At 48.0% G+C, this 14684-nt stretch overlaps 1 protein-coding gene across 1 annotated transcript; it reads left to right on the top strand.

Moving 5' to 3' along the window:
* The first annotated feature begins 3386 nt into the window (after positions 1-3386).
* Positions 3387-10990, top strand: FIZ1 (FLT3 interacting zinc finger 1). The gene is made up of 2 exons (XM_028751709.2): positions 3387-3571; positions 6442-10990. Exon 2 carries the CDS (start codon positions 6458-6460, stop codon positions 7898-7900), a length of 1443 nt encoding a protein of 480 aa, XP_028607542.2. The 5' UTR covers positions 3387-3571; positions 6442-6457; the 3' UTR covers positions 7901-10990.
* The last annotated feature ends 3694 nt before the right edge of the window (positions 10991-14684 follow it).

The following is a 14684-nucleotide window of genomic DNA, read 5'->3' as shown; positions in this document are numbered from 1 at the left end:
TAGGTTGGCAGGAGCAGGGACCGAGCAATGGGAGCTCACCCTGTCGCGGGGATTCGAACCGCCAACCTTCTGATCAGCAAGTCCTAGGCTCTGTGGTTTAACCCACAGTGCCACCCGTGTTCCTAGGAGCACATTAAGGAATGCTTAAAGGGGAGGATGTCACCTGGGAGAAACAGGTTTTTTTAATGCTACTGAGCAGCAGTATAGAATCAAAGGGCATTAGCTATCCTTGCTCAATTAACCTGGAGTAAATACATGTTTTGTGTCGCAAAAGTGCCAATTGCCTCAGGTTTTGAGAATGTAGTTAGAGAACAAAATGATGAGAGTTCAGCTTCAAAGGACATTCAGTCTCTGATTACTCCTGGATTCAGTCACAAAACTATTGTTTCTCCTGATGAAATGAGTGTTGGTGGTAAGGAAATATAGGTATATAAAAAGGAACATTCCTGGATGCCATGATCAAGAGGTTTGAAATCACAAAACATGCAGCAAAGTAAAATGTGGAAATAGAGGTTGTTAAACCTTTAAAATATGCCCTTAATTTAAAGTGAGTTCCAAAATGTCTCCTCAAGATGTTTTTTTCCAAAGTTGCACTGTTTTCCTAGCGTAGAAAAAGACCACATGTTTGATAAGTTTAAAAAAATGGTTTACTTACAAACTCTCCAAAGGTCAGATTAATGTACTTTTCCATAGAGCATTCAGAAAAAGTTGCACAGTCAGTAAAACTTAACTTGACTTACAATGGTGAAAATCCTAAATTATTGGTATAGGAACTCAAGAGTAGCTTGTAAGAGCCATAGGGTCTGAGCTACAGCAACCAACTCAGACCTCACATGCTGAGTTCATCAGGTAGACTGGAGGTTGAACCATATGATTGATTACCCAGTCCCTCCCAAGGTTAAGGACAGCTTGCTTTATGATTTCAATCCTTTTGTGTATTAATTGGACTTTGTTGTATGAGGCTGGTTATCTCACAAAGATCATGTACAGATCTAACAGCCATCATTCATTTTTTTGTGATGTGGCTACAAATGACATGTTGGCTTGACCAGCTATGCAAGGTTTCACATGGGACATTTTCATCCCTGCATGAGGACTGAAATGGGACCTTCTGCATGCAAAGGGGATGCATTACCACTGAGCTACTATAGCCCTTCCCCTCTTGCACCCTGTCCCACCAAGATACCTTAAGATCAACTGAGAGTGCGCTCATAACACAATCCATGGAACTGCACTGCCTTCAAGACTCACCTGACAAAGCATGTTTGTTTGTGTGTTTTAAAAAGCAACATAAATACAGTGGTACCTCGGGTTACATACGCTTCAGGCTACATACGCTTCAGGTTACAGACTCCGCAAACCCAGAAATAGTACCTTGGGTTAAGAACTTTGCTTCAGGATGAGAACAGAAATTGTACTATGGCGGCGCAGCAGCAGCAGGAGGCCCCATTAGCTAAAGTGGTGCTTCAGGTTAAGAACAGTTTCAGGTTAAGAACAGACCTCCGGAACTAAGTACTTAACCTGACGTACCACTGTAGAAGCTGCGAGGGGGTTGGAGTGGAGACACAATAAAGCAAGCAAGGGAGTACAGTGGTACCTTGGTTCCGAAACGACTTAATTGCTGAACAAATGCCCAGAATGCCGCAGACCCGGAAGTAAGTGTTCCGGTTTGCAAACGTTTTTCAGAAGCTGAACATCCGAGCAGCTTCTGCTTGAGTGCAGGAAATTCCTGCAGCCAATCAGAAGCTGTGCCTTGGTTTTTGAATGGTTTTGGGAATCAGACAGACTCCCAGAATAGATTAAGTTCAAGAACCAAGGCACCACTGTCTAAATTTTACTTAACAGTGTTTAGAAATTTTCTTAATTGCTTTATATGCAAAAGTGATATACAAAACAGATTAATACAAAAGTATATATTAATAACAAAATGAAAACATGTAAAAATTACATTATACCATTTAAAAATCAACACTGACTGGGCAGTGATTGATTTTTTTTTTTAATGAGGCTTTTTCATTGTCAGCCATTCTAAGTTGTCGGGATAAATTGTGCTGTAAATTTAATTTAATTAAAATATGAATAGATTAGAACAGAACTTTCCCCGTTTTAAACATATTTGCATTGTTCTGGCATACAAGCTGCTTCAGCAGAGCATTGATTGATTGATTGATTGATTGATTGTATTTATATTCCACCTTTTCCCCCAAGGAGCTCAAGGTGGAGACCCAGGATTGATGTTTCTGGCAGTAGCCATGCAATCTCTGTTCTCCCTTCCACCTTAATTAATCCCCACAACAACCTTGCTTGGTAGACTGAGCTGAGAGGTAGTGACTGGCCTAAGGGCAGCTTCATGGCTGAATGAGGATTTGAACCCTAGTCTCCCAGGGCCTAGCTGCTGACACTAACCACACTGGCTCTCCATTTGAGAACCTTATTAGTAAAGTGAAAATTATGTATAAATGGATGCTGACTGTGAAAGCCTGACCCTTATTGCAATAATTTCCTACTCCCATATTCACCTAGCTAAGGTGAATTAACTTAATTTCCCTGCCCCACTATGACAGGCAGAAATTGCCTCACAGAATTATAATGGCATAAGGAGCCTCACCTGTGGAGTTTCTGTCAGCATAGGGGGTGACAAATTACGGCTCTTTCCGCTGTTGAAGCCTCATAAATCTGTGAGTGATGCAGAAACACTGCAATTACTTACCATTTGAGTTTTTCAAGAAAAGACTAAAATATGGGATCCCCTCAGCCCCCCTCCTTCCTTACCTCATCACTGATGGATTCCTGCTCTTACTTTTCCCCTCACAATAAATAATGGTGCTTCTCTGGCTACGCGAACGATAAACCTGCTTTGGTTTTGTTTTAGTTTATGCATTTCAAAACGAAAATTTGGCGCCTCCCTGAGTGTCAAAAATGACCTTTAATCTTCTTTGCCCACATCAAATATGGCGGCTGCATTAGATGGTGCGGGGAAGTTGCCGTAGTAACAACAAAGACATGTCCCTTCGTTCAGCTCTTCGCTTACTGCCCGGCGCAAACATGGCGGCCTCGCTGCACTTCCCTTTGCCAGTAAGAAAGATGGGTGCTTTCCATAGTTTTCACGCTCCCCCTCTCTTCTAACCAATAATAATAAACCTGTTTCCTACACTAAAAATACCAAGACTCTTGTTAGTATGGCCCTGAGATTGTGCAGAACGGTGCTGTGAATATCAGAAAATATCACACCTTTGAGCCGGCTGCCCACATAAAAAATGTCGCTTCACCGAGCCTCCAGTCCCTCATTGCGTGCCCACAGTAAAGATGGCGAAGATGCGACCGTTGTTACTCCTCCCTCCTTGCCCACAGAAAAGATGGGGGCGGAGTGGGGGGTGGGGTGTCCTGTGAACTTCCATAGGGGTTGGATTTGAGGGTGGAGAGGACAGGCTATCGCAAGAGGTCAACACCCCACCACCAGCCTGGCTGCTTGCTGCTATGGGAGGTTGGGGGCGGGGGAGAGGCTCTGTCCCCTTCCTCCGAAGAAGTGGCCCCCCACCGCCCCGTAAAATGTCGGCACCTATAAGAAGTTGTGAGTACCGGGGAGGTGGGTGGGGAGCAGAAGGGGAGGGGGAGGATTCCCCTTAGACTTTGGGGGGGGGGGGGTTGGAAACACAGGGGAGAAACAGACCCACCCTTCACCCACCCCGTGATTGACACCTTGGCACTGGCCGCCTCTGTGCCTGAGCCAACTGGGTTATGCAGGTGGGATAAAGAGGCCAAGAAGGAGAGGCGGGGGGGGGGCGGGGCGCCTGGGTTCTTTAGGGAGGGGGCAGACAGAGTTAGGGTGGTGGGTCATTGCTGGGAAGTGCTGGGAGCCAGAACTCATGGGTTCTGTAAGGGTGCCTATTCAAGATCACTTAAGGCAGGTTAGTTCTCCGTAACACCTTATTTCAAGTACAAATCCCCAGGGATCAGCTTTTTTTATTGTTCATTAAACTATGCAAAGGAGAGCATTGTAACATCATATCCGGACCCAAATTCTTTACATTTCTGTCAACTACTGGAATGTTATGTGCCCGAGCTGGGGAGGGAGGGTGGATGATTAAACCTCATAAACTGAACACAATTAGAGAACAAGTCAACAATATAAAATTGCCAGGGATTTTAAATTACCGGTAAAAGGAAGGATTTAATTAAATAGGATTCAGTAACCTGATACATCAGTAGGAAGTTCTGAACATTAGGAAGCAGTATGTGCTATATAGAATGTTACGATAAAGTAATAGTAATAAGTACTATGGGGGCTTGTTTTAAGATATGAACAAGCAATAGTGTTGATTGCAGTACATATTTAAAAGATAAAGCTGGATGTTTAGGTGTAGACTTTTCCCATGTACAACTGTGTATTATTAGTGTGATACATGGCCGTCATGGTTTATGTTTTTCTACCTATCAAGTGTCTTTTATATGGATTATGTATTTATAGAAATAATTATAAGAAGGAAATAAAACAAGTTATCCTTAGCATCTTTTTTCCTCTACTTATAGTCAGTCAGGATAAATGGGTTAATGTGTTCCACAATGTACAACTGATGTGGGAGTACACTCATTAACAACTTGGATTTCTGGAACCTGAGCAGTAGTAGTTATTCTGAATTAATTAACAGAATGCATAAGCATGTGGTCTTGTTATGCAGCCAAGGAAGGAAAGTGGAATCCGTGATGCTTGGACTTTTGGGTTTTCTGGCAGGGGACACTTGCTTCCAAGAGGGAATACATGGCTTAACTTCCTTCTGTCTTTTCTGCTACCTCAAGCAAGATTACTTCACAACTGGCAGCATCGCAGTAACAATTAAGCTTTCACCTAAATATTACTTTAAGTGCAAATTTAAATCCACCTACAATTTTGGGACAAATTTCTGTTTATAGAATCATAGAACTGTAGTGTGGAAGAGACGCCGAGTTGGCTGTTGGGTTGCTGGGCATGCATATCAACATCTTTTGTGCCAAGTGTGGCTGAAAGTCAGGACTTTGGGGTTGGGGTTGGGGGGGGAGCTAGGAGTTTAGGACAGAATGGCTTCACACAGATTTGGGGGACTTCCGGGTACTTTGGAAAGGGATGGCTTCACTTCTAGTCTCTAACCTTTTAAACACAATCCTAGGTCTCACTGACTACCCCAAAATAAGCTAGGACCCCCCCCCCCATTTCATTCAAATAAATTCAAGGGATGCATGTTTCTGAGTGTGCTACATTTCTCTGCTGCAGAAAATAGTGAGTGGGCTTCTTATTATCCCTGTCCAGTATCTTTAGCTGCAATCCTATACATGCTTTCCTGGGAGTGAGATTTATTGGACTTAATGGGACTTCCATCTGCAGAGTGATCTTTACAGTTGTGCCCTTTATCCTCATCTCATTTATGCACATATCAGCTCAGTGAGACCAATTAGGTTGAGAGTCCAGACCGTGATCCCCCCCCCCCAAGGTCAGCCTAGCCATTGTCACCACTAGCTGGGCACAGATCCAGATCCAGAACATTTCCCACATCCAAACCTAGTACAGTGGGACCTCGGTTTTCGAACGTAATCCGTTCTGGAAGTCCGTTTGACTTCCAAAACCGAGGATCAAAGGGCTGTAAGTTCAATGGGGGAAATTGACAAACGCGCCTCGGAAGCTGTTCGACTTTGGAGACACGCTCAAAAACGGAAGCAGCTACTTCTGGGTTGTCGGCGTTTGGCTTCTGAAGCATTCGGCAGCCGAGACGTTCAACAACCAAGGTTGACTGTACTGTCTGCCACCCTCTGTCATCTTGTGCAATTGAAAAGTTTTGAGAATTACCCAAATCCTTTGACTCACTTCCTGTTTCTGGAAGCAAAAGCTGTAAGCTGAACCTTATTTGAACCAAGCCATGGCGCATTGTGTATTATCCACTGACTACACGAAGAGCCATTTTCACATACATGCAGATTCCTAAGATTCCTGTCTTGGCATCTTGGAGAGGTGTGTGCTCCGCAGGCACCTTCTGTGCTAGGCTTGATTGATTGATTGATTGATTGATTGATATGTATATGCCACCACTCCTCCAATGTGCTTAATAATAATAATAATAATAATAATAATAATAATAATAATAATAATATCTTTATTGTCATTGCCCCCTCTCGGGGACAACGAAATTACTCAAGGCTGCATGCATGGTTCACTTCCTCCCCATTTTATCTAGGTTCAGCTGAGAAACCGCAACTGGACCAAGGTAACCTAGTGAGTTTTATAGCTGAGTGGGGATTTGAACCCTGGTCTCTCACAGTTCCTAGTCCAACACTCTAACCACTACTCCACACTGGCTCCCTGTTCTGGATAGTGTGGTTTAATCAGGGGGAGGGAATGCTTTTATACTGGGATGGCTCGGCGGCCATGGAGTCCTACACTGATTCTTTCACTGTCCTTTCTCTGTCCCATAGAAGCACTGTTGGGTAGATGGAGAACTGCGATGAAGAGTGGCCAGAGGGCCAGCACTCCCTTCAGGCCCCAGGTGGGGTCCGGACTGCCACCGGAACCGTGGAAGAGTGTGCCGTTCTCTACTCGGACGCGGAGGACGACCCGTCGCTCCTAACAGACCATGGGCCGGGTGCCCGGGCCCCTTTCCACTGCTCCGAGTGCGACAAGAGCTTCCGTTACCGCTCGGACCTGCGCCGCCATTTTGCCCGGCACACCGAGCTCAAGCCTTTCCAGTGCCCTCACTGCGTCAAGAGCTTCAAGCATTCCTTCAACCTGGTGAACCACATCCGGAGCCACACCGGGGAGCGCCCCTACCGCTGCACCATGTGCCCCAAAGGCTTCCGAGACTCCACGGGGCTCCTCCACCACCAGGTGGTGCACACGGGGGAGAAGCCCTACTGCTGCCACGTCTGCGAGCTCCGCTTCTCCTCCCGCAGCAGCTTGGGGCGCCACCTCAAGCGGCAGCACCGTGCTTCCCCCGCTGCCGCAGCCCCTCAGACGCCCGCTCCCCGCTGCCTGGCCTGCGGGAAAGAGCAGAGTCCCCTGGGGCACCTCTGCAGCGCCGGGCGAGGCCGGGCCGCGCCCTTTGGCTGCGGGGCCTGCGGGCGCCATTTCCAGTTGGCATCCGAACTGCGGCGCCATTGGCTCGCCCACACTGACATCAAGCCCTTCAAGTGCCCCGACTGTGAGCGGGACTTTAACGCTGCGGCGCTGTTGGAGCGCCACAAGCTCACGCATGCCAAGGACAGGCCCCCGCCCTGCCCAGTGTGCTCTGGGAAGGTTCCGCCAAGCGATGGGATGCTGGAATTGCGGGGCCTGGAAGAAGAGTCGAGAGATGGGGGGCCAGAGGCCCAGCAGCACAGCAGGGGCTGCCCCACCTGCCACCCTCCGGACATGCGGCCCCCCGAAACGCTGTACCAGTGTGAATGCGGGACCTTTTTCGCCAACGGCAACACCCTGGCGGCTCACTTGACTGCTCACGGCGGCGAGCCCTCCTTCAGCTGTGGGATATGCGGCCAGCCCTTTGTGAACTTGCAGACACTGGAGGAGCACCAGTTGAGCCACGCCGTGGCTGCTTCCCCGATGTCAGGCCCCGGCAGTGAGCTGGAACGCCACCTGTTGCCGCAGCTGGACCTCCGCTCGTTCCCCGCCCGGCCCAGCAAGAAACTCTACAAATGCAGCGAGTGCGAAAAGTACTTCCGCAGCCCGCGGGACCTGGACCGCCACGTCTTGGTGCACACCGGCGAGAAGCCCTACCAGTGCACCGAGTGCGGCAAGTTCTTCCGGCACGAGTGCTACCTGAAACGGCACCGGCTGCTGCACAGTGGCGAGCGCCCTTTCAAGTGCACCGTCTGCCACAAAGGGTTCATCACCTTGAGCAACCTCTCCCGCCATCTCAAGCTGCACCGCGGAATTGACTAGGCGAGGAGCCCCCTTCTCAGAATAAACACCCTCCCCTCCCAACGCTGCTTTCCTCTACCTCCACCCTGCCAGAGGCGATCTGGTTTCGGAGGTGTCACTCTGCCCGATGCGGCTAGAACTTTGATTTCCCCGCCCTCCTTGTAGGGCAGGAATTTACAATTGTGAGCTGATAGAAAAGTATTATTGTTGTTATTATTATTATTTTACTAATGTTCCACTACTGTTGGTAGAGTACATTGCACTTGCTTGACCGTTATAACGTCTTCGGTGGGTTGGGGGTAGGATACCTGGCTGGTTGTGCCTAGACAGGTAACTGAACATTTTGGGATTCAGACCCCTAATATTCCCGGGCATAAGGAAGACGTGACAGGAAATGCAACTCTTGGGCCAAGGCTCCCCCCCCCCCCACGGAGATACTTATGTCCAAGTGAGCTTGACCAAGCTGAGATGATGTTGCCTCAATAGCTGTAGTGCTCTGTGGTTCCCAGGAATGTAAAGGAGGGACTGCCTAGTTGTCATGGGAGAGGTGCGCTCAGACATTCTACCAGGATGCAGAGTTATTGACTTGCTGCAGTGCAGGACGTCTTCCCTTTTGGAAAAGCAGACAGCATTGTTGGGCAATAGAAATACTAGTGTGCAGGAACCTTGCACCATCCTGTTGTGTGACTTGGCTGGTTCCCTTTCCCTCTGATCTCTCTGCCCCTCGACAAGAGTGGCCACAGTTAGGGGACGTTTCTGCCTTTTCCCTTCCAACTTGAAAGGCATGTTGTCCTTGCCAAAGCCAATGGGCTCGAGTTCCAGAACTGCCGCTCACCAAAGAATTTTAGGCATTGTATTTCTATATGGCCTAGAGGTGATGGTGGATTAAGACCAGAGAGTTCTCAGCAACCTGATAAAACTATGGTTTCTAAGTCTTCCTTGGAGGGAAGTGTGGGGAAAGTATAATCAAACCATTAAAAATCAATTTACGCTTGAAGCAGAACTGAACCTGTTGTATTTTATAGGGATGCCCAGAAAGGTTTTAGTTTATTTAGGAAAGATTATTATTATCATTAGTATCCCTGATATTTCTGTCTGCATTTGCTAAAAACAACCCAACCCAAACAAACAGGAATCATGTCCTTAAATGCCCTGCTTAAAAATTGCAAAGATTCACAACAAAACCGAGGTTCTTCTACTTGCCCTTTTGTTTTCTTAGCTTTGGTCCAAAAATTGCTACTTTTATTTCCAGAATTTTTTTTTTTGCAATCATGAGGACTATAAATTTAATTTTTTTTAAGATGTCCATATTATCATGTTTGGCTCAGCACTGGCTAGAGCAAAATTGCCTTGAAGGCAAGGTTCTGCCTGCAGGTTGTAGAGTAGTAGCCACCTGTGAGATGAACTGAAGGCTTGCGTGCCTGCATGATTTTATCTGTAGGCTTGAAGCACGTGAACGTAAGCAGGTACTTGCTTGGTGTTAAATAAGGATCAGGCAGACTCAGCAATGGAGAATAAGAAGGTGAAGTTTATTGCCAGGCAATAAGGACGCAGTTTGGAATCCCTTCCAAAAGGAACTGGGACCCCGATTGACAGAAATCCAGAGGTCTTTATACCTGAGCAGATCACAGCAAATCATAGATCATGAGACAACCCTGAGGGACTCACGATATTGTCAGCGAAAATTAGCCAATTAGCAAGCTTCTTGCCACGCTACCAGCTCCTGGTCAAGCACGGAGTTCTAGTTCTGCTTTCCGATGCTTGCAGTGACGCTCTGTCTAACCTCTCCCCTAGTTATGACAGGACAGGGAGTTTGGAGATTTTGTGGTTTTGCTCTTCCTGTTCTGTGGATTAATTTAGCCTGTATCTGAGGGGATTTTGTACCAGAATCTCTGATTCACGTCTTCCCCTTGTCCAGGGTACACGGATGTTTGTAGGGGAAAGGTCGGCTCCTAACTTTGCTGTTTCAAGCAGTTTGCAGTTAGCTAAGGCACAGTTTCCCTTTGATTCAAAATGGATTATAAAATACTGTAAGCCCTGATTATGTGTGAGCATATATGAATATATTGATTACTGATAACTGATTATATGGATAGCATAGGGGTAGCCCTTCTTCCTTGCCTCATTCCCCCCTTTTCAAGCTCAGAAAGAAGATTCATCTGACTCCTGAGCTTGAACACCACTCTGGACATCAGAATAAACCACTGTTTCCTGCAAGGGGGCCTCTTCCTGCACTGGAACCGGTTCCCTATGCATTCGCTCATAACCATCGTCTTCCTCTGGCTCCTCTGGCACTGGGGGCATCAAACCAAGCATTCATTCTTATAGTGGAGCCAGCAGGTTTCTTCCTAGACCTGCTCATTGTTTGACCTCCCCTTTCTTCTGCCCTCATGATGCTATACCATTTCCCCTGGTTTTGATTTGCCAGCTGTAAGTGTGGTTGATTTCTATCAAATGTTCTTTTCTGAAGGCTTAAAAGGGATGCATCTGCTTTCATGGAAAGGTTCAGCCCTCAGAAAGAGTTTGATCTTCAGGAGAAGGCAACATTTCACGAAATATTTCAGCAAACATGATTTGGATTTCATAAAAAATATATTGGGGAGCTGGAGAAATGTATCCTTAGGTTTGGCTTGTCCGGGGACTGGACGGAGGAGGCTCAGGAGTTGCCTAGGCTTGTGTGTCTTTGTGTTTAAATGTGGTCTCCAAGAATGATGCACTTGATAGTTCCTGGGAGCCCAGAACCTGCATAGACTTTGCCCATAGGCATAGACTTTGCTGGAGAACACACTGGAGAGGAAAAACCCTCTTTCATAAGCCGAAAAAGTATGATGAGAGCTTGGGTTGTCAGTTTTCCTATTTTATTTTTTAAGCCAAAGTCCTGTTGCCCTCGCTCCATTCTTCTTTGCCTGCTTGTGCCCATCCTAGTGCCCTCCTGGCAGGACAGATTGGTTCCTATGTGCCCCGTTAAGTCAGATTCCAGTATCTGCCCTCTCCCCTGTGGAATTATTTACTGGCAAGTAGTTGAGTCTTATTCTCTCTCTCTCTCTCTCTCTCTCTAAGCCCTTGGTAGGTCCTTGAAAATAACCTAATAAAAGCCTGCTCCTGACCAAATTCCAGTTCCTTATCTTCTGTGGAATGTAAGCCTTCTAGCTGGGCATTTGTTTGGTGTGCGTGTCTGTCTGTCTATCTTTCCATGCCTGTGTGTTATGGAGAGCAAGGTGATCCTAAGGTATAAGCTTCATGGGTGTCAGGGGCAGGCAGAGTCAGGCACCTGCCAAGGGCCACCTGCCCCAGGAGGCCCAGCGTCACCCTTGTCCCTCCTGGCCCTTTTGCTCTTCCTGCTTGCAATTGCCACCTGACCTGTTCACCTGTCCAAGCACACAAGCAATGACAAGAGCAAGGAGACGGAGCAGCTTTCTCTAGGAACATTGACCTTCTCTCCCCGCTCCTGCCACCCCCATCAAAGAGTTGGGTGGATTGGGCCCAGAGGCAAGTGAGTGGGCAACAATGCCTTGGAAAGAGGATGGGACCCCATCAAAAGCACACTGTCCAAGGGTCTTTCATCCAGAACCTGGATTGAACACCGGGGACAGGTGGCAAGGATCTGGCCGTTTTGAGGCATGTTCAAACTTTTGGATTGAATTTTAAAAGGTAAAGGGACCCCTGACCATTAGGTCCGGTCGTGACCGACTCTGGGGTTGCAGCTCTTAGCCGCTCTGAGCCCGGCCTTGGCTGGGGAGGGCGGGGTATAAATAAAATTTTATTATTATTATTATTATTATTATTATTATTATTATTATTATTATCATCTTGCTTTACTGGCCAAGGGATACAGCTTCTGGGTCATGTGGCCAGCATGACTAAGCTGCTTCTGGTGAACCAGAGCAGCGCACAGAAACGCCGTTTACCTTCCCACCGGAGCAGCACCTATTTATCTACTTGCACTCTGACGTGCTTTCGAACTGCTAGGTTGGCAGGAGGGTTTGAATTTTAGGCATGTTCAAATTTTTGGATTGAATTGGTCTGCAAAGCAGATCTAAAACCTACACCGAGTTGGAGCCAGGAGTTGGACTAGATAACCCTTGGGATTCCTTCCAGCCTTACAATTTTATGACTTCCCTCAGAGAAAGCCCCCCTTGCTCCAAACCCCTGGCTGAACTGTGCTCTTCTGAGCACGTGAAGCTGCCTCGCACTGACTCCCACCGTGGCTCCCCTATAGATCTATCCTATAGTTTTATAGTCAGGAAAAACCAAAACTTTGCTTTGCACTGCTGGCCTGCAACTTGATTGCAGCACCGGAGTTGCAGGCAGACTCCGCACGTTGTTACATGGGGGAGGAAGCGTGCACGGTCAGCGACCATCGCGGTTCTGCTCTCCGGTGTGGACGCCAACAAACGCTGAAGGCATGTGGAGGGACACGCAGGGGTGGGCATTTTCGATCTTCAGGAGGGGGCGTGGCGAAAGCTTTTGCTCACAAGCGGGGAGTGCAAGTGTATCTGAATTTGATCATTCCTACTATTTGCAGGAGGGACGCAGGTGGCACTGTGGGTTAAACCACTGAGCCTAGGGCTTGCCGATCAGAAGGTCGGCGGTTCGAATCCATGCGACGGGGTGAACTTCCGTTGCTCGGTCCCTGCTCCTGCCAACCTAGCAGTTCGAAAGCAAGTCAAAGTGCAAGTAGATAAATAGGTACCGCTCCGGCGGGAAGGTAAACGGCGTTTCCGTGCGCTGCTCTAGTTCGCCAGAAGTGGCTCGGTCATGCTGGCCACATGACCTGGAAGCTGTATACCGGCTCCCTCGGCCGATAAAGTGAGATGAGCGCCGCAACCCCAGAGTCGGCCATGCCTGGACCTAATGGTCAGGGGTCCCTTTACCTTTACTATTTGCAGGACCTTCCCCCCCTCCCACTGCCCCCTGGGAAGATGGCAGAGGCAATGAAGTGGGTGTGTTTCACCGCGGGGGCTACCTGGAGACGTCAACCCACCCCACCCCCCACCTCTCCCGCCTGCAGCCCCAGCGCCTCCCCTCAGGGCAGCAGCGACTGCGGACCCCGATACAGTCAAGGAAGGGGGATCCCGGCCAGCAAGCGAGATGGGGCAGCGGCTGGAGCTTTTCCATTGCAGGAGACAGATCAGGGGAAGGGATCTCTCGCGCTCTCCACAGGAGGAAACGTGCTGGAAACAAAGCATGATGGATAAGTGGGGAGGGGCGGAGAGGGGATCACATGCAGTACTCACTCCGGATGGAGATGCGCCCCAAGCGCTCGTATCTGGATACAATAGTAATCGCTAGCCGTTTTTCTGATCCGATTGCTCAGCTTTGCAAAGCAGGAATTAAACTCTCCTTTCCCTCGCCCTCTCCAGTTTTCCCACGCTTTGGGCGGCTGGAGGAGAGTTAAAAGAAAGCGGGGGGGGGGGGGCGACCAGGAATCCTGAAGCACCTCTCCAAATCTTCTAGAGTCTACTCTTTTATCAGAGCCCCCCAAGTGTCGTGCTCTGCCTCACACCTCTTCAGCTTACGATTCGCCGTACTTAACGACAAATCCCTTCGTAGCACCCAACTCCTTCGCTCCCTTTTATTTACTTAAATCCTGATACTTCTCACCCTTACAACAACCCTGTAAGGTAGCAAAAGCAACATAGACTCTTGTGGCACATTAAAGACGAAGGGAGGGCGCAATAGCCCTGTCCTCTCTTGTTTTTGCAAGCAAACAAACCACCTCCGTAACGGTAAGTAGCCATGGGGAGGAGCAACTGGTCCATAACAAAGGGATCAGTGGTTCAGCACCTGCTTTGCATGCAAAAGGTCCCGGGTTCAGTCTCCTGCATCTCTACATAGTATGGAAATATAAATATATCTCCCCCACTTCAGTAAGTCAGGTTGTAAGGTACACTTCAGTGTACATTCCCAATCTACCCCATGATGAGATAAACCACATCATCTTTAGGCATGGAGCAGAATTAATGGATGTAACTCTACAAACCATATTGGGATTTTATATTGTGATACGCTTCATGTTTTTTTTGTTGGTAATTTTTCATCTGTGTATTACGATTTTGTATGGCTCGGGACATTTTGTCCTGCCCTGTTGTGTGACAGTTGAAAGCACAGCTGAAAGAGGAATCCTTGCAGAACCAGCCACAACATGCCTTGCAGGCATCCAAGACAGATCCTATCTCTTTGTTAGCAAAGGCTGCCCTTCTTTATCACATTGGATTCTGCTTTGAGGAATGCTGCTGAGAAAGGAACCTCATTGCTACCAGGTCAATGGCAAAAGGGCCTCTTTCCCTCTTGATTCCCCCCCTTATTGCCAGTTCTACAACAAGACCCACTCTTTCTCTGGCAAGCAACACAGAGTGAATTATGGGGTCTGTTGCTACAACAGAGGTTCTCAACCTTTTTGAGTCCACATCTCCCTTGACTAACTACAGTCATACCTTGGAAGTTGATAGAATCCGTTCTGGAAGTCCGTTCGACTTCCAAAACGTTCAGAAACCAAAGTGTGGCTTCTGAGTGGTTGCAGGAAGCTCCTGCAGCCAATCAGAAGCCCCTTGTTCGGGTTCCAAAGAACATTTGCAAAACAGAACACTCACTTCTGGTTTGCGGTGTTTAGGAGCCAAAACGTCCAAGTACCAAGGCGTTCGAGATCCAAGGTACAACTGTACATTGTTTCTGCAGCACCCCAGGAGCCGAGTTATGTCAGCCTTTGCCTGCAGAGCCGGCAGCCCCTCACCCCATTTCAAACATACTCCCTTGTTGTGTGTTCCCTCAACTTCCTCTCCTCTCCCTCACCTTATGAGTCCTC

Source organism: Podarcis muralis, chromosome 13 (genome assembly GCF_964188315.1).
Source record: "Podarcis muralis chromosome 13, rPodMur119.hap1.1, whole genome shotgun sequence".
Classification (NCBI taxonomy): domain Eukaryota; kingdom Metazoa; phylum Chordata; class Lepidosauria; order Squamata; family Lacertidae; genus Podarcis; species Podarcis muralis.
This window is presented reverse-complemented; position numbering and strand designations above follow the sequence as displayed.

Excerpts from the sequence above, each read along its gene's own strand:
- FIZ1 (XM_028751709.2), top strand. The coding sequence starts at position 6,458 with ATGGAGAACTGCGATGAAGAGTGGCCAGAGGGCCAGCACTCCCTTCAG.